The sequence below is a fragment of the Emys orbicularis genome, chromosome 15, assembly GCF_028017835.1.
Source record: "Emys orbicularis isolate rEmyOrb1 chromosome 15, rEmyOrb1.hap1, whole genome shotgun sequence".
Classification (NCBI taxonomy): domain Eukaryota; kingdom Metazoa; phylum Chordata; order Testudines; family Emydidae; genus Emys; species Emys orbicularis.
The window spans coordinates 32,754,041-32,776,432 of record NC_088697.1 but is presented as its reverse complement, the minus strand read 5'-3'; the positions used below and the strand labels follow the sequence as shown (position 1 = coordinate 32,776,432).

The 22,392-nt window shown below is 50.3% G+C and overlaps 2 protein-coding genes across 2 annotated transcripts; both read left to right on the top strand.

Moving 5' to 3' along the window:
- Positions 1 to 6,706: 6,706 nt before the first annotated feature.
- APOA5 (apolipoprotein A5) lies at positions 6,707 to 9,443 on the top strand. Its single transcript, XM_065417430.1, has 3 exons — positions 6,707 to 6,755; positions 7,489 to 7,600; positions 8,507 to 9,443. The coding sequence occupies exons 1-3, from the start codon at positions 6,707 to 6,709 to the stop codon at positions 9,441 to 9,443; spliced, it is 1,098 nt and encodes a 365-aa protein (XP_065273502.1).
- A 2,758-nt stretch (positions 9,444 to 12,201) lies between these two features.
- On the top strand, positions 12,202 to 21,752 carry ZPR1 (ZPR1 zinc finger). The gene is made up of 14 exons (XM_065417095.1): positions 12,202 to 12,345; positions 13,209 to 13,370; positions 14,589 to 14,679; positions 15,355 to 15,425; positions 15,641 to 15,727; positions 15,830 to 15,952; positions 16,258 to 16,311; positions 16,600 to 16,666; positions 17,130 to 17,200; positions 17,684 to 17,773; positions 18,019 to 18,129; positions 19,046 to 19,132; positions 20,373 to 20,438; positions 20,960 to 21,752. Exons 1-14 carry the CDS (start codon positions 12,223 to 12,225, stop codon positions 21,092 to 21,094), a joined length of 1,338 nt encoding a protein of 445 aa, XP_065273167.1. The 5' UTR covers positions 12,202 to 12,222; the 3' UTR covers positions 21,095 to 21,752.
- The last annotated feature ends 640 nt before the right edge of the window (positions 21,753 to 22,392 follow it).

Below are 22,392 nucleotides of genomic sequence, written 5' to 3'. Positions count from 1 at the left end.
GGGATGTCCTGGGATACACCCAGGTGATTGCCAATGGGAGGGAAGCAGGGTCTGGGCAGTGGGGGATGGAAAGGGACCTGCTCCAAGCAAGGTGGTCTGCATGGTCATGAATGGTGTGGGGCATGGGGCTGGGTGATGGAAGCAGGGAGGGGAGGTGTCCACAAGACAGTGTCTCTGTTAGTCTGTGGTCCACGCATTGAGCTACTTGGAGAACACTTGTAGCAGTGTCTGGGGTACAGACACTGCAGAGGGAGGTTTAAATCCAAGGGGAAACACTTTTAATTGGGATTGATAAACAGACCAACCCTGGGAATTAACATTCCCTGGCTTGCCCACCTGAGAATGACCCCCTTACAATCACCTCCTGAGCCCTGGCAGCCACCAGCCAGTTGTGAGCTCTTGTGCACCTCCCACTCTGCCCCACTCCACTTCCCTGAGCAGCAGATCCTGTGTCCCAGGATTGGACGGGGTCTCCCAGGGGTCCTCTTCTGCCAGGCGAAGACACTTGCTGCCCTGGGAACAGGGCACTCTGGTTTTCCCGGGCTCCACTTCCTACTCTAATAGTGTGTCATTCATCTACAGACAAGGAGCCAAACCCTGCACTGGGGTAAATCGGTGCAGCTCCTTTGAGGTCAATGCAGGTATGGTGCTTTGCATCACCCGAGGACCCGGTCTGAGGGACCCTGGAACACCCCCAGCTGAGGGAGCGTGGTTTGGGGACACACGAAGGGCTGCTAGCTACAGACAGCGGTGGTGCTTGTTAACATCGGAGCCATATTGATATGCAGCTGTGACTGTCTGCCAGCTGTGCGCTCTGACAGCAATCACTCCACCTTGGCCCTGCTCTTCATGGAGCAAAACCCCAGGGCTGGAATTATTAGTGTTTGGTTCACGCTGGATTGACCACCCAAGGGTCTCTACCCACGGAACAGGGACAGCTTTTCCCCACACTGTCACAGCCCTGGCCCGAGGGCTCCCTCTCCCGGGGGGAGAAGGGACTGCAGGCTCCACGGTGCATTCATCCCCTTGGCTGAGGCTGCTAACAAGGAGCTAGTTAGTGCTGTGAGTGATGGGGATGCCTGTCCTGCAGCAAGGGGCTGGAGACCCACCCACCTCTTTGTTTCAACGAGGCCTCTCAATGGCCAATGCATGGAAACCATTTTGGGTGCCTACCACCCCGTGCGCGCTGTGAAGCTGTAATCTAGAGGGGTGGATTGCCGACACTCCGGTGTGTTGGTGATGTAGCAACGGAAGCCCTCGAATGCGTTGCTCTGAATCCAAACCATATAGCCACATTCCCAGCCTCTGAAGCCTTCATAACGCTGGGTAGGTCAGCCCAGTGCTGTTGTTTTGTTGTTCTCTGTGTGTGTGAATGCGTATGCGTGTGTGAGTGTGCACTGAACTTCTTACGCTGCACTGTCCGCAACGAATGAGGAGCAGGGCTTTGTCTCTTTCAGACACCCCAGGAAGGAAGCTGCTGAAGCAGGTCCGTTCTATTTTACAGCCGCATTGATTTTGTCTGGGGTGCTAATCTGACACCTGTGGGTGGAGGGCTTCTTTGGGCCTTTATCATCATCTTCATCATCCACATTCCTGCAAGGGGAAGCTTTCCGGCATTGCACTGGCTTTAGCCCAGACTGCCCCTCGCCTCTCTAAGGACAGCCCTGCTAAAGTCCAGGAGAGTGCTATGCTAGGCAAACAGCATCTAGAGCGATAGTGGGTTATCTAGCTCCCACTAGGCAGTCTCATTGCCCAACGGCCCCTAGGAAGCTGGGCCTATCTATTAGCATTCCATGAGAAGGGTCAAACTGGGATTAAGGTGGCAAGGAGAGGGCTTGCTTTGGCAGCAGCAAGCTAGCTCAGGCAGTTGTGAAGACGAGTCACTGTAACCCATGTCTCCTCAGAAATAATGGTTGGATTTCTGCTGCGTGCACAACTCACTCCCCAAAGTGACACCGAATCTGCTGTTGTGACCTGCCGCCAGGCTGCTCTCACAAACTAAGCAGTGTTAGGCTGGCTCTGTATTTGCATGGGAGACCCCAAGGGACACCTCGCTGCAGAGGGAAAGAGTGATGCAGGGGCCCCAGTAAGCTCCTGCTCTGTGTTTGTACAGCGCCTGGCACAATGGGGTCTCGGTCACTACTGTAATACCAACACTACAGACCAGTTATGTGGTTTAGATACCTGCTACTCTCAATGTCCTGCTCCTGGCTGGGCTGCCCTGATCATTAGTGCCCACACCAGCCACCTTCACCCGTCAGAAACCCAAGTTAACTCAGCATCAGAATCGATTTCCTGAGGAGCAGGGTGCATGTGGAGCCGTAGGAGAGGGTGTGGAGCGGGGCAGCAGGGCTGGGGAACGAGGGCAGAGAGAGACGAGCCCACTCACATGACTGAAGAAGCTGGGGAAGGCCTGTGGGAATGGCTCATGAGACCTAGGCTGTGAGCTCTGTGCAATGCCCAGCACTGTGGGGCCCTGGTCTCAGGTGGGGTCTCTGGGTTCTTCAGTCCTGCATCAATAAACAATACACATCTTTCCTCTCTCAGCAGCTTTTCGGCTCCGGCAGGGAGAGGCGGAAAGTTGTCCCCAACTCATGGCTCTTTGGTGGCCTCGTTCCAGTTCCCAGTGGCCGGTTCTGCATGTCCCCCAAAACACCAGCCTCATTCTCGGCACTAATTGGCCCCCTGGTGGGCAGTCTCAGGAGTGAGGCGAGGGGCTGAATGGGCCCTGGAGACTGAACGCCTCTCGCAGCCCTAAGGAGGTCAGTGTGAGGCACTCTGTTACTGCTGGGGAGCTTTACCAGGGCTGCTCCTGTCCTGGAGATGCGGAGAGGACCTAGATCCCCAGGCCACCTCGCCCCAGTGCTACATTCACATGAAAAATGTTTTAAATGGAATAATAATAATGGCAGAAATTGATGGACTAGGGCCAAGTTCCTCCAGGGGCTGGAAGGTGCCCAATTAGAGGGAGTTATAATAGGCATCATGCAGGAGCAGCTCCCCAGCTAACTGTCCAGGCTGGAGAGTGACTTCGGGGTCAGGTGGAGAGGAAAATGGGGGTGCAGCAGAGCCCTGCGCCCTGTGAGCCGCTCCTGTTTGCATGGCTCAGGGGAGAGAGGTGAACTTTGGTGTCAGAGGAGGGTCAGTGACTGCCTGGAACTTCACCCTTGCCTCAGGCTGGACTTTGCCAAATACGTGGATTGTCACCTCCTCTGCATGCAGATAACACATCCTCACTGGGAATGAGGCTGAAAACATGAAGTACCCTGTCTGCCTGTTTCCCAGAAAGGCCTTAGGTATTAATGTGATACAAAAGCTAAATGAGGTAAAGGTTTGCAGATCAGTTCTCGGAATAAGCAAATCGGAGGTGGAGAGACAGTGTCTGAGGAGTTTACTCCCGTCACTGTTTACAGAGTTTGATTCATTTCCCTCAAAACAAATATTTCCAAGCTTTGTTTTCCTATTTCAAATGCAGTGCCAGCAGCCCAGTGCTTGTGAGCAGCCCTGCACGAACACACCAGTGTGCCCAGACCAGAGTTCACCAGCTGTTACGTTGCTTTGGTTTGCTGTAGCAACCTGAGCCCAGTGGAAGCGTATAGATAACGTATAGATCTTAGCAGCGGTGCACGGTCTAGAAGTCAGCTTGGAGATCAAAGCACCTGCAGTCTATGCTGCACAGAGCCCCTTGGCTCTGCATCTGGTTGTATTAGTGACGCTCAGGTAGGATCCTCGTACACCTCCATGGATCATCTGTGTGCTGGAGATGTCTTGGAGATGTCTCGTGTTGTCTCCTACCTGCCTCGCCTGCTGTGTTCAGTGTGCTGCTGGTCACTGCTTCTGCATCAGCACAGACACAGGGGGCTGTCCAACAGTGTGACGGGTATGAACTGACCCTTCTGAGTGCTGGCCATTTCCTCGCCTGCCGTCCTCAGGAGAAGCTCTGGGCGGAGAATCTGAAATGCCAGTCAAAGGCGCCTGGAGCCTGGGGCCCACAATTTGTTCTGAATGTTTGAAAATGGCTCGGTTTTGGAAAACGCTCTCAAACGCGGCTTTTCACTTTAAACTGGCCCCACTTTCACTCAGCATGGCTGGTTTTTCAGTGACAAATATGCTTTTTAAAATGTTGTTTACAAAATTTGAAATTGTTTCACCGGTTAAAATACATGAATAAAACATGCCAAAAAGTTACATGTTGGGTGTTCTGGATGGACAAATAGCCATTTTGCTGAAACTGGGCAAAAGATGAGCTGTCTGGGTTATGAAATGGCTCAGGACAAAAAGGTACCATTTTCCCAAATCCTTTTGCTATTAATTATTATATTTCATAGTTCTATTCACCAGGCTCCAGCTGGGATCAGGGTCCCATTGTGCTGGGCAGTGTGCAGACAGATACAGAGAGATGGTTCCTGCAAAGAAAAGCTTCCGGTGGAAAGATGGGTACTGTGGCTACAGCCCTGGACTGGGACTCAGGAGATCTAGGTTTAGTTCCTTTCTGTCAGAGACTCCCTGTGTGACCATGGGCAACTCACTTCATCTCTCGTTGTGCCTCCGATCCCCAGCTGTAAAGTAGGGACAATAGCCCTTCCTTTCCCCCACCCTTTGTCCGTCTGTAAGTTCTTCAGGGCAGTGACAGACTCTCACTATGTGTTTGTACAGCACCCGGCACAATAGGGACTGATCTTAATTGGGGCCTCCAGACGCTACCATGATAATAAAACACTAGTAATCCAAATTCACTTAAGGGGATGTGCAGCTGCTTTTCCCTCTTGGATTCTACCCCCGTCAGGGCAAATAACCTCTTGCCATTTTCCACAGGATTGGCAGCTCACACTTGGTTGCGCAGCTGTTGAACCCAATGGCAGAACTGTCAAGCCAGGCAAACAGATAGTGCTGTTTGTCTTGGTGTATGAGACTGGGATACAAAGGTCAGCCCCGAATCCAGCTTCACCCGAATCCAGAGACCTGGGCAGCGCGACCAGCAAGGCCTCTCTTATCACTGGTAATAGACCATCTTATCCATCAAGAAGAGAAAGGTGAGGACCTGTGATTGGCTATTGTTCCTGGATACCCTGGAGCTCTGGTATTTTCTAACTTGCTAGCCCAGTGGATGCTTAGGAGGATGTCTGGCACATACATTTCTGCAGCATGCAAAGGGTTAACTTTGTTTGTAAGCCACTGGGGAGAGAGGTGGTTGGCTGGGGTAGCTGGAACTGAACTGGTCTGGTAGATGGGTGGGGCGAGGGTGGTGAGTGATCTGTGAGAGCCAGTCAGATGACTGGTACTCACGTCATCCTCTGAGAATGTCTTTGAACCTCCACGTTGTATTTACATGCAGATGCGTATGGGACCTCTTGTCACCTGAGCACTTCTGCCTAATACTGATCCATATATAAAGTGAGCAGCGTGATCCAGGGTCCAACTCACAGAGGACAGCAGGTGAACAGCAGCTAGGTAAGGTCCAGGTGAGACAATTTGTTAATTCTGCAGCAGCTCAAGGCATTTTCCGGGGAATGTTGTGTAGAAGTTAGAGCAGAAAGCTGTGAGTCAGGACTCCTGGGTTCTATTCCCACCTCTTGAAATGTTACCTAGTGCATAGGGACACTGGGAGTCATGTTTCCTGGGTTCCATTTCTGCATCGGGGGGAATATGGTTTAGTGGTTAGAGCAGGGAACTGGAAGGACTCCTGAATTCTAGACCCAACTCTTTCACTGACACACTCTAGGTCACATCTCTATGAGCCCTAGTTTCACCAGCTATAAAATGGGATAACAATGCCGATCTACTGTGTGCTACAGTGGCCTGTGATGCTGGATTACTTAGACTGCAAAGCTCTTTGAAAGCCTTGGATGAAAGATGCTTTAGTAGGGTATAGTGCTCTTGCATGGATTTCCGCAAGGGCATAAAGCTGTGAGGTGTGGGGGCTGTCTCACCTTAGAGCACCGTAAGAAGTTTGGAAATGAACCTGTATCAGGGCTATAGAGTTTTCCTTGACGTCAGTGGACGGATCTGTTAAAATGGTTTCCCCTGAGGTTGTTCTGAGTTATCTTCTTGAAAACAGTGCCCAGTGCAGAGCTGAGCTCTCTGATGATTTGGAATAACTAATTTCAAACCAACGGTGATATTGACACAAAGGGGTGATTACCATGCATGTGTGCAAATTGAGGTCACCTGTGCTCTCCTCACAAGGACCACTGAACTTGTATTATGATTTATTTATTTGTATTATGATAGTGCCTAGGAAGCCCTAGTCATGGACCAGGAACCATTGGTTGTGTCCATCGTTTGCTCCCACTCAGAGGCAGTTTATCTTGCTGACCAAGGGGGCCAGTTCTTGATACCCTTACTCACATTGAGAATACCTTACACCTTGAGCGGCCCCACTGAAATGAAATCAATGAAGCAGTAAGGTGCTACTCAATGGGAGGGTATCAGAATCTGGCCTCTGGCTGTATTTTACATTCACCATCTGGACTTTGTGCCATCCAGCTGCAATTTAAATCCCCACCTGAAATGTGTTTGAATCTAAAGAGAGTCATTGCAAAAAGCAACAATCCAGAAAGAAGATCCAGTCATTGGAAAATGAACCTGGCCCCCACCCCATGAGCCGATAAAGTGAAGGCAAAGCCTGGGTCATGGCAGGAACTCCACTAACTGCTTTCTGGTTGCTTTCTCTCCGCAGAGTCCCAGCCCAGTGACCACACTGACCATGTCTCACAAAGCTGCACTTCTGGCTTTGCTCCTGGCCACCGTCTCAGGTTGGTGATCTTCTCTATAACAACATGCAGGGACTCATTTCCCGGCTCTAGACACGACAGTTGAAAGGTCTCCCTGCCCTTCCTTGGTTGGGGCAGTGCTGGGGATTCAGCTGCGTGGCAGGGGGCACTGTCTGCTTACAAGAGGATGCAGCTTAGCGAGATAGTATTTTGGAACAGGAGATGACAAGTCCGTTGACCCATCTCGCCCCAGACAAGAAAGGTGTCACAGTAAGATGACCCAGTGACAGGTCCCCCAGGTATCTCTCCTTTGATGCTATCGCTGTACCCCAAGGCAGGGTAGCTCTGACCCTGTCACGGGAGTCTCAGGCGCTGTTCCTTTCACTCTGCATCATGTGTCACTGGCCTCCACTTCTGTTGTGTCATGTGAGGCAGCCCCCCCGACGAATCCTTCGGGTTATGCTGGGCCTGGCACCCAGAACGCCCACTGAAGTTAATGGGGGCTGCAGCTCTGGAAATCAGGGCCTTTATTACTTTGGGGAGGGGGCGCCCCTGGGACTTGTCAGTGTAGAGAAGCCTCCTGAGCATCCCAGGGATAAAATGCTGTCTCAAGGATTTACAGACTGTGAACTCCATCAGTTTAAGAGCAGCTCCCAACACCAGGTCTTCCCTTCACAGAGCTCCCCCATGCCACCTCCCTGCTACCAACCTCATGCTTTGCCACCAAGGCTCTCCCAGGGTCACTCTGTTAAATGCTCTTGTTCCACCCATGCAGCTGCTCAGGCTGAACGGGCGAGGAATGGGTTCTGGGATTACCTCAGCCAGCTCACTCATGACAAGGACAGTATGGCACATACCCAGAGCATGAAGCTGGACCAAGAGATCAAGTGAGTACCTCGTTCTCTGGGGTTAAAGAATTTGTAGGCAGTGCCCTGAAGCCCATTGCCCTGTCAGAGGCCAAAGAACATCTGGTTCTTGCACTTTGCCTTCCAATTGCTTCCAGGCTGATTGGTTTATTGATTGATTTTTAGAGAGGCATAGTGCCCCTAAAACCTTCCTATATATATAGGCATCTTGCCATTTCCAAAATCTGTTGAGTGAATCGTCAGTTGACTCAATACTATCCATCCCCTTATGTGGCTGGAGATCCCCCAGCTGGCCCTACCCAATAATAACTGAAATACAACAAAGAAAAGCCCAGTGGAAACCCAAAAATGATTCCTGCAGCTTGGCGAACATGAGCTCTGGCCCAGCAGCCAAGACCGGGAGCAAGGACCGCAGGCAAGGGCTCTCTGCTGAGACAGGACAGTGAGACTGGCATGACTGGTAATATTGGTTAGACCAGCAACAACCTAGGCAAGTGCTATGCAACCAGCTCTCTGAGGGCTCTATTGCAGTTGTGATACCCCAACTCAGCTCTGCCAATGCCCCTCATTCCTGACCTGCATCCCCTCCCTGCTATTCCATTCATGACCCTCATTCCAGCTCTGCCAATACACCTCTTTCCTAATCTATCCCACTACCTGCTTGCCTCTCCTGAGCTTAGACTCATGACGAATTCTGCCATGTAGTTTTTGTTCTATGGGCAAAGTCCACAAGGGACTAATCTAAGATGAGACCCAAGGCCCAGGTGTCAAGGGGTGAAAAGTTAGTACTTTATACATCTTTGAGAGCCCCCTTTCTTAATGCAGCGCCCAACTGTACAGTCATTATTGCTAGTAAAGTAACAAAAGGGCTAGGACGAGGAATCAGAGCTCAGGCAGTTAGAAGTGTGTGTCTGTTGTTTCTTACAGAAAAGTGAAAGAAAGTATCCAAGAAGGAGTCAACTACATGGGAAATCTCCTTGAGAAACTGGCCCCACTCAACAGAGGACTTCAGCCCCGGTTCTACCAAGACTCCGACAGCCTGCGAAGGCTCATCAGGAAGGAGCTGGAAGGCCTGAGGGTGAAACTGTCTCCTTATGTGGATGAGGTGCACCAAAAAATCAGCAAGAACCTGGAAGTGCTTCGCTTCCAGCTGACCCCATTCACCCAAGAGCTCCTGGACCAGGTCATGCTGAAAGCTAGGGAGCTCCAGCAGCACCTCACCCCCACTCGAGACATGAAGGCCCAGTTTCTGGAAGGCGTAGATGAAGTTCAGAGGTTTGTGTCTCAGTATGCCAATAAAATAGCCTTTCATACTGACCAAGTGAAGGAGGTCTTCCATCCGTACGCTGCCAGACTGGTGACTGAGATCCACCGCAACGTGGAAGAGCTCCATAGAAACGTCATCCCACACACCAAAGTCAGCCCGGAAAAACTCAATCAGTACATCCAGGAGCTCTCTGAGAAGCTGACCCAGAATGCCAGGGATCTCCACCAGAAGATCCAGAGGAATCTGAACCACCTCAAGGAGCAGCTGCGCCTTTACCCCAGTGGCCTCAGGGAGCACATTGCTGGCACTACTGTAGACCCTAACTGGGCTGTGGACCCCTACATGGAGGGCCTGGCTCAGGAAGTGCAGCAGAGAATTGAGGAGTTCAGAAGGGACACGTTCCTCCAGATAGACGACTTCACCAGAACCATTGACCGTGAGACAGAAGAAATGAAGTTCAAACTGTCTCCACTGTCCTCATACTCAGAGGAGTTTCAGGACAGCTCAGCACCTCTGGAGGATTTGCATGTCCGGCTTGACTCTCTGTGGAAGGATATTTCCCAGAGTTTAAATGAGAAAAGCAGCGATTTACAATAATATCCTGTACCTGTGTATAGAGAGGGGTGTGCGTGAGTGTGTGTGTGTGCTCGTGCGCATGCTTAAACCATGCCAGTGGAAAAGAAAAACTGTCAAGAGGTCATGTCCTACTCTACTGCACTGTTGGCTAAGGACACTTGTGGCCATGACTTGGACAACTATAACATGCCATCAACATGGCTTCTCGTGCCACATAAGTACAGCTTTTTTGTCTAGCTGCAGTGCTAGTCCAGAGTTCTCAAATCTGACGGGCGTTCAGCCAGCCCCTCCCTCACTGGGGAGGCCCCTGCGGCTGAAAAAACACGGCAACCTGCTCTCTCTTAGAAAGATAAAGCCACAAAGTCACCTTCTGTCAGAAGGATACAATTCTGTGACTCCGTATTGAATCATGCCATTTTACTAAAATAATTCCACAAACTAGCATTGCTGCGGTCTTTTGAAAGCCAAATGGGCAGAGTGCTTATCTCAGCAGCAGGAAAGAGGGAATAAGTACCATACCTGTAATTACCTATAGCAGTGATTCTCAAACTTCAGTGCACCATGACCCCCCCCTTCTGACAACAAAAATTACTACACAACCCCAGGAGGGGGGACCGAAGACTGAGCGCACCACCCCAGGCTGGGGGTGTGGGGAGTAAAGCTGAAGCCCAAGGACTTCTGCCCTGGGCAGGAGGCATGTAACCTTAGTCCCCCTTCCCAGGGCCAAAGCTTTGGCCCTGGGTGGTGGGGCTTGGGCTTGGGCTTCAGCCCCGGGTGGTGGGGCTCCCCGACCCACAGTTTGAGAACCTCTGACCTATAGCATACACTATATATATATATATATATATATATATATATATATATATATATATATATATATATATATATATATATATATGGCCCAGTTTTATAAACCTTACTCACATTGACTTCAGTGAGACTACTCAGGTGAGTAAGTACTAGTCAATGGGAGTAAAAGGTCCAGAATCTGGTCCATACTGTATGTGTTTGGATTAATACAGAGTTGAAATGTTGAATTATTTTTAAACTCTTGAAGCTGGACTTCTGGACTTTAACAATCTTCTCTGTGTTACTAGAGTGAATAGTACACGCTGCTAGTGTACTGCACCCTACTTAGGTTACTCTGCAGGGTTAACGCTTTCCTTGCACATTCTGTGTATATATAAAATATCCCTCTCTATAGTCACAACATTTTTTATGGAACAGTCGATGGGAATTCAGGTGTTTGGATGTTGTAAGCCACAGCCACAACGGTATTGATATGCCATTTGCTATACCAGTTTTATGGTTTCTTCCCCTGCAATTTAACTGACTGTCAAATCTGCTTCAATAAAGTTACATGTTGTTAGATTTCTTTGGAGTTGGTTTTTCCTTTTTTTTTCTGTTGAAATTGCACAATAAATACATTATCACAATGTGTAGACTTTTAAAGGCTATGTAGGAGTCACATTGCTTTGTCTCGCTCCACTACTTTGTGCTCAAATATCTGGGTTTCAAAACCCAGCTCAGCATCTGGGCATTCAGTATAACACAAGAACATAAGAATGGCCATATTGGTCCATCTAGCCCAGTCTCCTGTATTCTGACAGTAGCCAGTACCAGATGCTTCAGATGGAATGAACAGAACGGGGCAATTTACTGATGAGCCATCTCCAGGTGTCCAGTCCCAGCTTCTGGCAGTCAAAGATTTACGGACACCTGGAGCATGGGGTTGTGTCCCTGATGGGCCATTGATGGACCTATTCTCCATGAATTTATCTCATTCTTTTTTGAATCCAGTTATACATTTGGTCTTTACAACGTCTCCCGGCAATGAGTTCTGTAGGTTTACTGTGAGTTGTGTGAAGCAATTCCCCATGTTTGTTTTAAACCTGCTGCCTATTAATTTCATTGGGTGATTCCTGGTTCCAGTGTTATGAGAAAATAACACTTCCTTATTCACTTTCTCCACACCATTCATGATTTTATAGACCTCTATCATATCCTCCCTTAGTTGTCTCATTTGTAAAATGAACAGACATAGTCTTTTTAATCTCTCCTTATAGGGAAGCTATTCCATACTCCTAAGCATTTTTGTTGGCTATTGCTGTACTTTTTCTGATTCAAATATAACTTTTTTGAGATGGGGGCTGCGTGCGGTATTCAAAATGTGGATATTCTGGGGATTTATATAGTTCTATTGTCATATTTTCTGTCTTACTAGCTATCCCTTTCCTAATGGTTGCTAGCATTCTGTTAGCTTTTTTGACTGCTGGTCCACATTGAACTGATGTTGTCCTAATTTAGACCCCCATCAATTGTCTATGTATGGTTGGGATTATGTTTTCCAATGTGCATTGCTTTGCATTTAGCAACATTGATTTTCATCTGCCATCTTGTTGCCCTGTCATCCAGTTTTGTGAGAGCCCTTTGTAACTCTCTGCAGTCAGCTTTGGACTTAACTATCTCGAATAATTTTGTAGCGTCTGCAAACTTTGCCACCTCGCTGTTCACCCCTCTTCCCAAATCATTGCTAGGAATAGGTTGGTGATGTGTGCGCTCCCTCAGCCTCCTGCCATCCCCTGTGCCAGGCTGAGGCCTACCCCCAACCCTGAAGCCTGTGTGGGAGTAGCTCTGCGTCACGTGACTTAGTGCAGGCGTTCCTCCCGCCCCACGAGGCCCGCGGAGCGCTCTGGCTCCCCCTCCGCCCCGCCCAATCTCTTTAAAAGGGGGCGTGGCCCGCTAAGGAAGTTCCGGGTCGGAGGGTGGCCGGGAGGCGGAAGCGGAAGCAGAGAGCAGCATGTCGGCGATCGGGGAGCTGGAGCCCGTGCGGGGCGGCCCCTTGTTCCGGCCCCTCAGCGCCGAGGACGAGGAGCAGCAGCCGGACGAGATCGAGTCCCTCTGCATGAGCTGCTACCGCAACGTGAGGCCGGGGAGGGGCCGCCCCGGGGCTCGCCCTGCGCGGGGGGGGGGTACGGGAGTATGGGGGGGGCAGCTGCTCCCCTGCCCGGGGCGCGTGGGGGGTGGGTACGGGGGGGGCAGCTGCTCCCCTGCCCGGAGCGCATGGGGGGGGTGTGGGGGGGGCAGCTGCTCCCCTGCCCGGGGCGCGTGTGGGGGTGGGTACGGGGGGGGTGTCAGCTGCTCCCCTGCCCGGGGCGCGTGTGGGGGTGGGTACGGGGGGGGGCAGCTGCTCCCCTGCCCGGGGCGCGTGTGGGGGTGGGTACGGGGGGGGGTGTCAGCTGCTCCCCTGCCCGGGGCGCGTGTGGGGGTGGGTACGGGCTGGGGGCAGCTGCTCCCCTGCCCGGGGCGCGTGTGGGGGTGGGTACGGGCTGGGGGCAGCTGCTCCCCTGCCCGGGGCGCGTGTGGGGGGGGGTACGGGCTGGGGGCAGCTGCTCCCCTGCCCGGGGCGCGTGTGGGGGGGGGTACGGGCTGGGGGCAGCTGCTCCCCTGCCCGGGGCGCGTGTGGGGGGGGGTACGGGCTGGGGGCAGCTGCTCCCCTGCCCGGGGCGCGTGTGGGGGGGGGGTACGGGCTGGGGGCAGCTGCTCCCCTGCCCGGGGCGCGTGTGGGGGGGGGTACGGGCTGGGGGCAGCTGCTCCCCTGCCCGGGGCGCGTGTGGGGGTGGGTACGGGCTGGGGGCAGCTGCTCCCCTGCCCGGGGCGCGTGTGGGGGGTATGGGGGGGGTCAGCTGGGCCTGGGGCGTGTGGGGGGTGGGGCCCAGTGGGAGGTGAGTGGGGGGGGGGCCGCTGCCCCGGTGGCTCCATGTTCCCTTGGCTTTGCTCTTCCAGGGGGTGACTCGGCTGCTGCTCACCAAGATCCCCTTCTTCAAAGAGATCATCGTCAGCTCCTTTACCTGCGGCAGCTGTGCGTGGTCTAACACCGAGATCCAGTCGGTGGGGCGGATCCAGGAGCAGGGGGTGCGCTACACCCTTGCGGCTACTGCGCGGCAGGTGAGCCAGGGCCCCTTCGCTTCGGCTCCTCTGAGAGGGAGGCGGGGGCAGGTCCATGTCCAGACCTGATGGCAGGTAGCGTCTTAGCGCTGGGTGGAAGATGTCCTGGCAATTCTGAGGTATCCTAGTCGCCACTGGCCTTGTCTGGATCAATAAAAACATAATTGTGGAAAAACAGCAAAGCTATCAAAAGCCTCAGCTTGGGGGATACAAATGGCCTGACTTTAAGCGTTCAGCACTTGTGATATAATAGGAAGCCCCTGAGTATATTGTTGATCGTGGAGACTGAATCTTGGGCCTCGTGCTATAAAAGACTGAGTACCTACTGCCTGACCTAGTAGACCCAATTCTCCTAGTCAATGTTGTAGCAGGCTCATGAACCTACATATTGCCCAGCCACTGAAGGGGGAAGGAGTGCCCCACTGAATAAGCACAGGTTACACTTCTGATGCTTGTTGAAATGTTGTGGCTGATCCTGGGCTGTCTGCATCTCTGAAGAGCATGTTTGGTGCCTGTGCATCCTGACTGAAAGTATAGCGTGGGTTGAAAGGGGTGGAATTTAGGTAAGCAGGTTCCAGCCAAGACTCTAGGACTGTCAATACTTGCGTATAAAGCACAGCTGCCCTCAGAGTATAATACAATAGCAAATCTGTTTCTGACTACTGTAAAGTAACTAATATTTAATGAGGCACTATCAGCTGCTCATTAATGGGATGCTGACTCTCTGGGAAGTACTTTGGTGTAAGATGTCCACACAACATGCTAAAACAGGCTGTTTTGTGGAGACGTTGTGAGCATTTGAGGAAGGGAGAGCCAGTCAGCGGATCAGTGTTTCCCCTGATGCGTGGCAGCTATGGTCAGAAAAGGTGGTGGTGGTTTTTGTCGGGTTCATTGATGCTTTGATGTATCTGCACTTACAAGGTGGGCAGAGTAGATGGGGGTGGCCTAGGGTGGCAACCATCCAAGTGTAACTTTCTACTTATGAACTTAGGTGTATGGGAAAATAACAGGTGGGAGAGGCAGCCCAGGGAGACAGTGAATGGAAACACTGGTTTCACTGGCTCTGTGTGTGAATGATCTTCTATTGGGAGGATGCTTATAACTGTGTTCCCAATGTGCTTCTCAGGGTTGAATTCCTTCTTATTTGCTCAGCATGTGTAGGGTTCCTGGCCTGTCGTAGCTTTATTTTTAATCTTTCCTATAAATTGTTCTGTCCAGGATATGAATAGGGAAGTGGTGAAGACAGATTGTGCCACGGCTAGAATCCCAGAGCTAGACTTTGAAATTCCTCCGTTTTCTCAGAAAGGAGGTAGGTATGTAATCTGAGCTCGCATGTGGCTTGGGGTGGCTGGTAGCTTAGCAGAGGTGTTGGTATAGCCACAACTTTTGGCTACTGGAATAGACAGCTACTCTGTATTTGAGTATGACCTAGTCTAGACAAGGGTTTGGATCTTTGTACTGGTGTGAATCAGTTTATGCCCAGCTTTACTGAGATGGCTGTCTGGATGATGGATGGAGGTGGGTAGAGCTAGGCTCTGTGGTATTACGGTCTTAAATATCTCCTGTTCTTGTACTCTGGACCCCAATTTATCCTGCTGCTAGTCAGTGCCTAGCATTGAAAGCTAGCTCCCCCAAATCCTGCAGTGTCTTGGAGACGGTGTCACAGCCTAGCCCTGAGGCGTCTCTTCCTTCATGAATGCTTCTCATGTAGGCAGCAGCAGCTTCTTCTATCGGAGGTCTGGGCTTCTGTCCACTGACATGTGCATGGTGAATCTGCAGCTGGATGGTGCTGTCGGAGTAGGGAAGAGACTAGACATACCAGGGCAAAAAAACAGGCGCTCTTAAGAGTTCTTGTTTTCCCATCTGTGGGAATGAATAGTTCTAGGAAGGACTGGTGGGCTAGGGATGATAAATTTAGAAGATTAACAACATTGCTCTGGTGTACTTAATGCTTTAATTAGGTCTGTTTTCTCCCTCTATCAAGCTCTTACCACTATCGAGGGAATAATTGACAGAGCTGTCGCTGGCCTGGAACAGGATCAGCCAGTCCGCAGGGTAAGGTGCTTTAAGAAGGGAATCTCAAAACAGATGTCTGCTTATGGTTTATACTTAACTACAAATTCTGTACCTATCGTGGTTACACATCCCCTACTAGATGATGAGCTGAGAACACTTCTTGGCTCACCATTATGTGCCTGTGACAGGCCTATCTGAAGGTCTAGGCTGGTACCAAAGATCCAATCCGATCTTAAGTGTCTCTCCTTTCACAGGCAGCAGACAAAGATGTGGCAGGAAAAATAGATGAGTTTATTGGCAAACTCAAGCAGCTGAAGGAAGTGGATTCTTCTTTCACCTTTGTAAGTATTAGCAGGAGGGTGAGGGAATGCATCTGCCCCTCTCTCTTTGGGGGCAAAACAGGGAGAATTCCTGAAGACTTTCCTTATCCTTCCCTCTGTCAGATCATAGACGACCCCTCCGGTAACAGCTTTGTGGAGAATCCTCGTGCGCCGCAGAAAGATGACGCTCTTGTGGTTACTCATTACAGGAGGACTGCCCAGCAGGATGCTATGCTTGGACTTGAGGTATTACGTCTGGGTGGGGAAGGTGTCTTAAGTTCAGAAGCGAGGGGAGGCCTGGCAGGTGTATGTTAGCTCTTCCCTCATTCCTGCTTTGCAGTCCCTGTCTTCCATAATGGAAAGGCAAAATGCCCTTCAAATCCTAGTCTGTGCCCTCCTTTATATGCTAGAGGGGATGCTGCTGAGTAGCAGAGGCATTCTTCTCTTCCACCCTGCCCCAAAGAGTCTGTTCAGAGATCCATGAATGGGAAGATGTATGAGGTAGAACTATCTGAGTTGGCATACTGATGCTGGCCTCTATGCTGTTTCAGGCGGAGGAGACTGATGATAACCCAGCTGACTCTGTGGAGGATCTGAGGAATGAAGTGAGTAATGTTCCTTGTTGGCCACCTGGAGCTATCTAACTGGATTGTAACTCTGTCCTGATTGCTCTGAGGAGCATATGGTAGTGGGCACACACATAGGGATACCTAAACTGCCCCATTTGCTGGGCTAATTCTTTCTAAGCTACAGTGATCAGGGCCATAAGTATCGAGATGGAAGCTAAATTCATGTGTTGCTCCTGGTTGCAATATTCTTTGGTATCTGTCTTTAGGCAAGTAAGTGCTCATAGTGCAACAGATCAGACTCTTCATTGTGTTCTTCTATTGCAGGTGTTACAATTCAACACAAACTGTCCTGAATGTAACGCCCCAGCCAACACTAACATGAAGCTAGTGCGTATCCTTCTGATGGGACTATGTGACCGTACAAATTGGCCTCTTCCTCCTGTGCAGAGGGGTGGGGTTCAGTATTGTGCACAGGCCTGGTGCTTTGTATTCTGCCAGAGAGAGGCTTAAAGGTCTGACCCAGGATAGCAAAGTCTGTGACTCCGGAGACCCAGCTAAGTGCTACTTCTAGCTTGGAAACAAGCTCATGTTTGAATCCTGATGGATGATCCCATTAAATAGGAGCAAAAGGCTGGAAATCTACTAGTGCCTGTCAACATGACTCTCTGCATTGGTGCTCAGTACCTGCATTGGCACTGACATGCTAATCTCCTTTGAATGCTCTTTTGAAGAAAGTTGCAGCCTTGCGTGGCAAGGCTGACAGGGCTGGGAAGTAGCTTAGTCCTCTGTAAGGAAGCCAGAAATTCTTTATCTTGGAGGTATTTCAGGCAAACTTCCCTAACGGTCTGTCCCAGAAATTCCACACTTCAAGGAAGTGATCATCATGGCTACAAACTGCGAGGCCTGTGGGCACAGGACAAATGAGGTGAGCTGCAAACCTGACCATGTCTTCTTCAGAACATGCCACCCTTCTCCTGTGCTCTCCAAAGGGATGGAATTTTCTGTCTGTCCCCTGCCTGCACCCCACTCCTTATGTAATCCAGGAAGCCAGGATTATGATATTGGACAGAGGAGACTAGGAGAGATGGGGTTTGTTAAATGTCTTTTGTAGCAAACTCAGGTGGGTAAGACCACAGCAGCTGAGTGGCTAGCATGGGAACAAATACCTGCAGCTCTGTCACAGTATGTTAATCCGCTAAGTAGCTGACTTGGATGACTAACCCTTCTATCCCCAAAAATCTGTCCTAAACCTAAGGTTGAGGCACTGACCCCAGATCTGGCTGGCCCACTGCAGGGTCTTAGATGCAAGACATACACCAACTCTTAAAGCACACTGTAGTGGCAAGAGGATTAAAGTATTCTGAATGCTTTTGTCACTTGTAAACTAACTCTAACAGATTGTCTCTAGGTTAAATCTGGAGGAGCAATAGAACCGCTGGGTACCAGGATCACCCTTCGTGTTACAGACCCTTCAGACATGACGAGAGATCTACTAAAGGTAATCTCTTCCTTCAGATATCTGATAATCTCTAAATGTGTGTGGCTGCTTCTTGGGACCTCTTCTCTCAATTTGGCCCTGCTGATGAAGGGAGTGGGGCCTAGTTAGGGCTTCTGGGATTTATTCCCAGCTCACCATAGACTTTCTGTGGTCTTGGCTCTCAGATGGAAGCTGCTCTCTAGCACATCACCATTTTGGATGACCTGGAACTAAGCATACCATGTGTCTCTCTCTGTTCTCTACAGTCAGAGACGTGTAGCGTGGAAATTCCAGAGCTGGAGTTCGAGCTTGGCATGGGAGCGCTGGGGGGAAAATTCACTACTCTGGAGGGGCTGCTGAAAGATATCCGAAATCTGGTAAGTGGCCTATATTAAGCTCCTGTTTAGCTGAGGTCTGTACCTGTATTTGGGATGAATAGACCCCCATGAGTGCTGAGTACCTGTAGCTTCCTGTAGACTTGGATATGCTGCGCAAGTGCGTAGCACCACTGAACGCAGTCGTTCATGTTATGCTGCAGCCTTCACTCACCCTGCCTGGAGGCGTGTCTGGAGAGGGGGGAGCACATTAGCCACTCTCAGTGGCTTGCATCCTCTTCTGGGGAGAGGTGGGTTGTCCTTCCAGAATTCTTCCCTCCCCTTCTCCATGTTTCACTCCAACTGTTCTTGTACACCGTGCTCCCTAGAGCCAATCAGTGCATGAATCACTCCCTCCCTAGGCTCTGGATGTGCTGCCAGCCCAGGCTCCCTCCTTCTGAACAACTGAGGGCAGCTCTGATATGTGGCATAGCTTAATGCCTACTCTGTTCTGGTGCACTGATGCCCACAGGAAGGCAGGCTGTAGAAGTGGGTGGCTGAGGTCATAGTAGATGGAACGGACAGTGTCCCTCTAGCTCCTACATCTGCTTCTGAAAGCAAAGATCTGTAACCAGTGCACAGGGTGACTGAGATCACTGTACAGGGCCTCTGCACTGTAGATAAGACGCCCCTCTCCCCTCTGAGCTGAGCTGCAGGACTTCCCCTTGACTGATCTAAAGACAGGAACGAGCCTTTGGTCTCGAAAGGAAACGAAACGAGCTTTCAAAGGCCTATTATGGGTTGCCTAGAGCAGCATGCTATCGTAGAAGGCTGCCAATTCCTGTTAGCTAGGGACTTCCCATGGCTCCCCTGAATGCCCTGGGCCAGGCTGGGCATAGTTCACATGCAGGTACCACGAAGTATTCAGCAATAGTAACTCAGTGTGGCACAGTGTGAAAGAACCTGTTTTCTGTTGCAGATTGTGAAAAACCCCTTCACTCTGGGGGACAGCTCTACTCCAAGCAGAGTGGAGAAGCTCCAAGAGTTTGGCAGAAAGGTGTATCAGGTTAGTAGCTTTGGTGTCCTATTCACACCGAACCTGGCAAGACTGACCTGCTCAGATGCGTTCTTTGGCAGCATTGCTGCAAGTCTGAAGTGTGTAACTTTGGGGAATCTCTGCAGGCATGTAAGTTTACCCCTCCTTACCCTGCCATCCTGTTCGCAGTTCCCACCTTCCATCAGTGTCCTGTGTAGCCATGCTATAAGCCTTCTGCAGGGAGGGGGCTTGTGGCTCCTGCTTCAGGACCACTGATGTTGCTCCATATATCATTAGGCAGGGAGCACCTCCTAACACAACATGCTTGCACCCAATGAAGGCAGTAATCCTGAAGCTTGCCCTGACCTCAAACCATCACACAAGCTAGACTAAAGATCAGCATCCCTCCTCTGGGCCACCTAAGGGTTGGGCAGAGCCTTCCTTTCACTGAAATGAGACAAACCAGCCATGCTGCAATACAGTCCAGGCCAGAGGGGGCTAACTTCCCATGTACATTGAGCTAATGCTCTGGGGCACCTCCATGCCATAGGATTTCCAAATCTGGTACCTAGAACTATATACATCATGGACTTAGATCAAATCACTGGCTGTATTAGTATTCTAGTAGCCAGTATTCAGAAGAGTAATGTAATACGCTTTGGCTCTGTCTGCCAGCATGCAATGATCCAACTGATGGGCGGGGGTGTGTGTCAAGATGGAGCACTGCATGCTGGGAGATCAAGGCACAGCCATATTAGATTACTGCTTCCTTGTCCAGTGTGGACAGCTGTGAGAAGCTGCACTTCTATTTGCAGATCGTCATTGGCTTGCAGTATGTTTCCTGAACATCCTGGATAATGGGGCTGGGGGAGATGCTCTCTTAATTTGTTACACCAGACTACTCAAACCCTCAAATGTTGCAACTGTTCATGATATGAACAGGCACTAGATAGGAAGCAGCATGACAGCAGTGCTTTGCTATGCCTGGAACTCTGTCCTGCTCTAAGCCTCCTCACCTGAAGCATGTCCTGTCTTGAGTGAATGCTGTTCTGCACAGGAAATGTTCTGTCTAGAAAGCACTGTGCATTCTTCGAGTGGTGTATAAGGCTTCTGTAGCTCCTCTCCATAGATGAGTGTGGTGATGACAACCTGCAAGATGCAGCAGGGACTTGGATTTTAGGATTGATCATTGCTAAAATGGAGCATGTGGGGTCCTGGCAACTCTTCAGCAAAGGTGCTGAAACTGTTAATCTGCCTTTTGTTTGCTCAGATTATGGAGGGTCACATGGAGGCTCACTTCATTCTGGATGATCCTGCAGGGAACAGCTACCTTCAGGTAGAGTATTGAGCACTTGTAATGAGACTTCCTTTTAGGGTCTTCTGAATGCAGAAATCCACAGATGCACAACTTTTCTTCCCCCTCCCCCCCCCCCCATGCTATTGAAAACAACCAAGGAATCACTTTGGAGGTGGACTGAGGTGGGAAGAGAATTGGTTTCTTTCACCTCCATGCCCCTGTACCTTAACTTCTGTCGCCGCCATTCCAGGAGGTGATCCCATTGGTGGTGGTAGGAAAAAATGAGATGGATGGTTCTTCAGGGGGCTGAGAGTTAGGATCCTAACACTCTATTGACTTCTGGAGCTTGGGCAAGTCACTTGATCTCTCTGCCTCGCATAACTCACTTCTAAAGGGGCGGACCCTTGCCTTCCTAAAAGGGAGAGTAAGGCTCAACTATCTGTAAAATGCTTTGTGATCCTTGGCTGAAACTTGCCAGAGAAGTGCAGCACATGCAACTATGCTAGGCTCTGACCATACCAAAGCACAACTAATGTTCTTTCTTTCTCTTTGAACCAAAGAACGTCTATGCTCCAGAAGAAGATCCAGAGCTAAAAGTGGAGCACTATGAGCGCACATTTGCACAGAATGAGGATCTGGGCCTCAATGACATGAGAACTGAGGGCTATGAAACTGGGCTGACCTCTGAGCGGTAGCAGCACACGGAGGGACAGAAAAGCCAAACTCTTTTCACCAAGTTATTACTAATTACAATAGGGCTAAGGAGCAGCCCTGTCTTGCACTGGAAGCAAGCTTTTTCTTTTTGTTGGACAGCTGGAGGGAACACCTGTTTAACTTACTTTTTGGAAGTTGGCAGGTGGGCAGACCTTAAAGTCAAAAGTTCTGAGTCTGTTAATTACGTTATTTTGGAGGTTTATACTTGTATAAAGAAAAATGTAAACAACCTGTTTGCCTGGGTTTCAGTTGTGTTCTTTGTCTCCCTGTACACCTGTAAATGCATCAACTGGGATCAGTCAAGCCCCTCCTCCAGCATGAGTTGGCATTAGCTCCTTGAGCAGCTGTTGGCTCTGCAGCTAGTGGCTCCGGACTGATGGTACACTTCTACTTTGAAATGAAAACCACCCTCACTGTCTCTGTAATCTGTTCCGATGTAAAGTATTAAACAAAGTGTTGCTTTTGTATAGTTCATATGTCATTTTGTGTTTTTGTGCATGTCCTCAAGCTCACATCTGAGAAGACTCCAAGCACAGAGAAGCTTGGGTTTGAATGGTGGGAGGAAAAGCTAACAAAGCTTAGTAGGGGATCAACACAATCTGATTATGGCTAATGCTTAACCACGGGAGGGGTTTGGCTGTGTAGATGCAGTTCAATGTACTCAGCTTTGCTCAAAATAAAAAAGCAATAACTTGACAATAACTGGGTTTGTTTAATGTTCCATCTGAGATAAAATGGGGCAGCTGTAATGCACTCTTACGTGCCACTTGTAGGAGCAAAGAGGATGCTGGCTTCTTATCATAACAGCTATGTTTTTTTTTTTTAAAAATGGAGGTTGTGCATGCCCTAGAATCTGATTTCAGCCCTTGGGAGCTGCAGGATCCCCCTGCTGTGGATGGCAGCCAGCAGGACCCGCCAAAGCACCCTAGCCACTGTACTCAGTGGGGGGACCCCATAGCTGAGCTCTCTGTTTTGTCATGGACTTATTTATATTTACACACACACACACCCCTGGCCCAGTATTGGCCTTCTGTGAATTTTTCTTTGTAGCCTGGGACTTGTCTGTGACATTTACTGAAACTATCTATGACAAAATCTTAACCTTCCTTATAATCCAGCAGGGCCCTTTGCCTTACCTGGGGTTTTTAATGGCCGGAGAGGCAGTTTTAATAATTTACCCTGCTGCAGCCTATGGAGCTCCCTTACCCGCCCCCCCCCCCCCCCCAATCAGTCACTGACCCTCTCTCCTCCCCTCCCCCCGGCTCAGGCGGGGCAGACC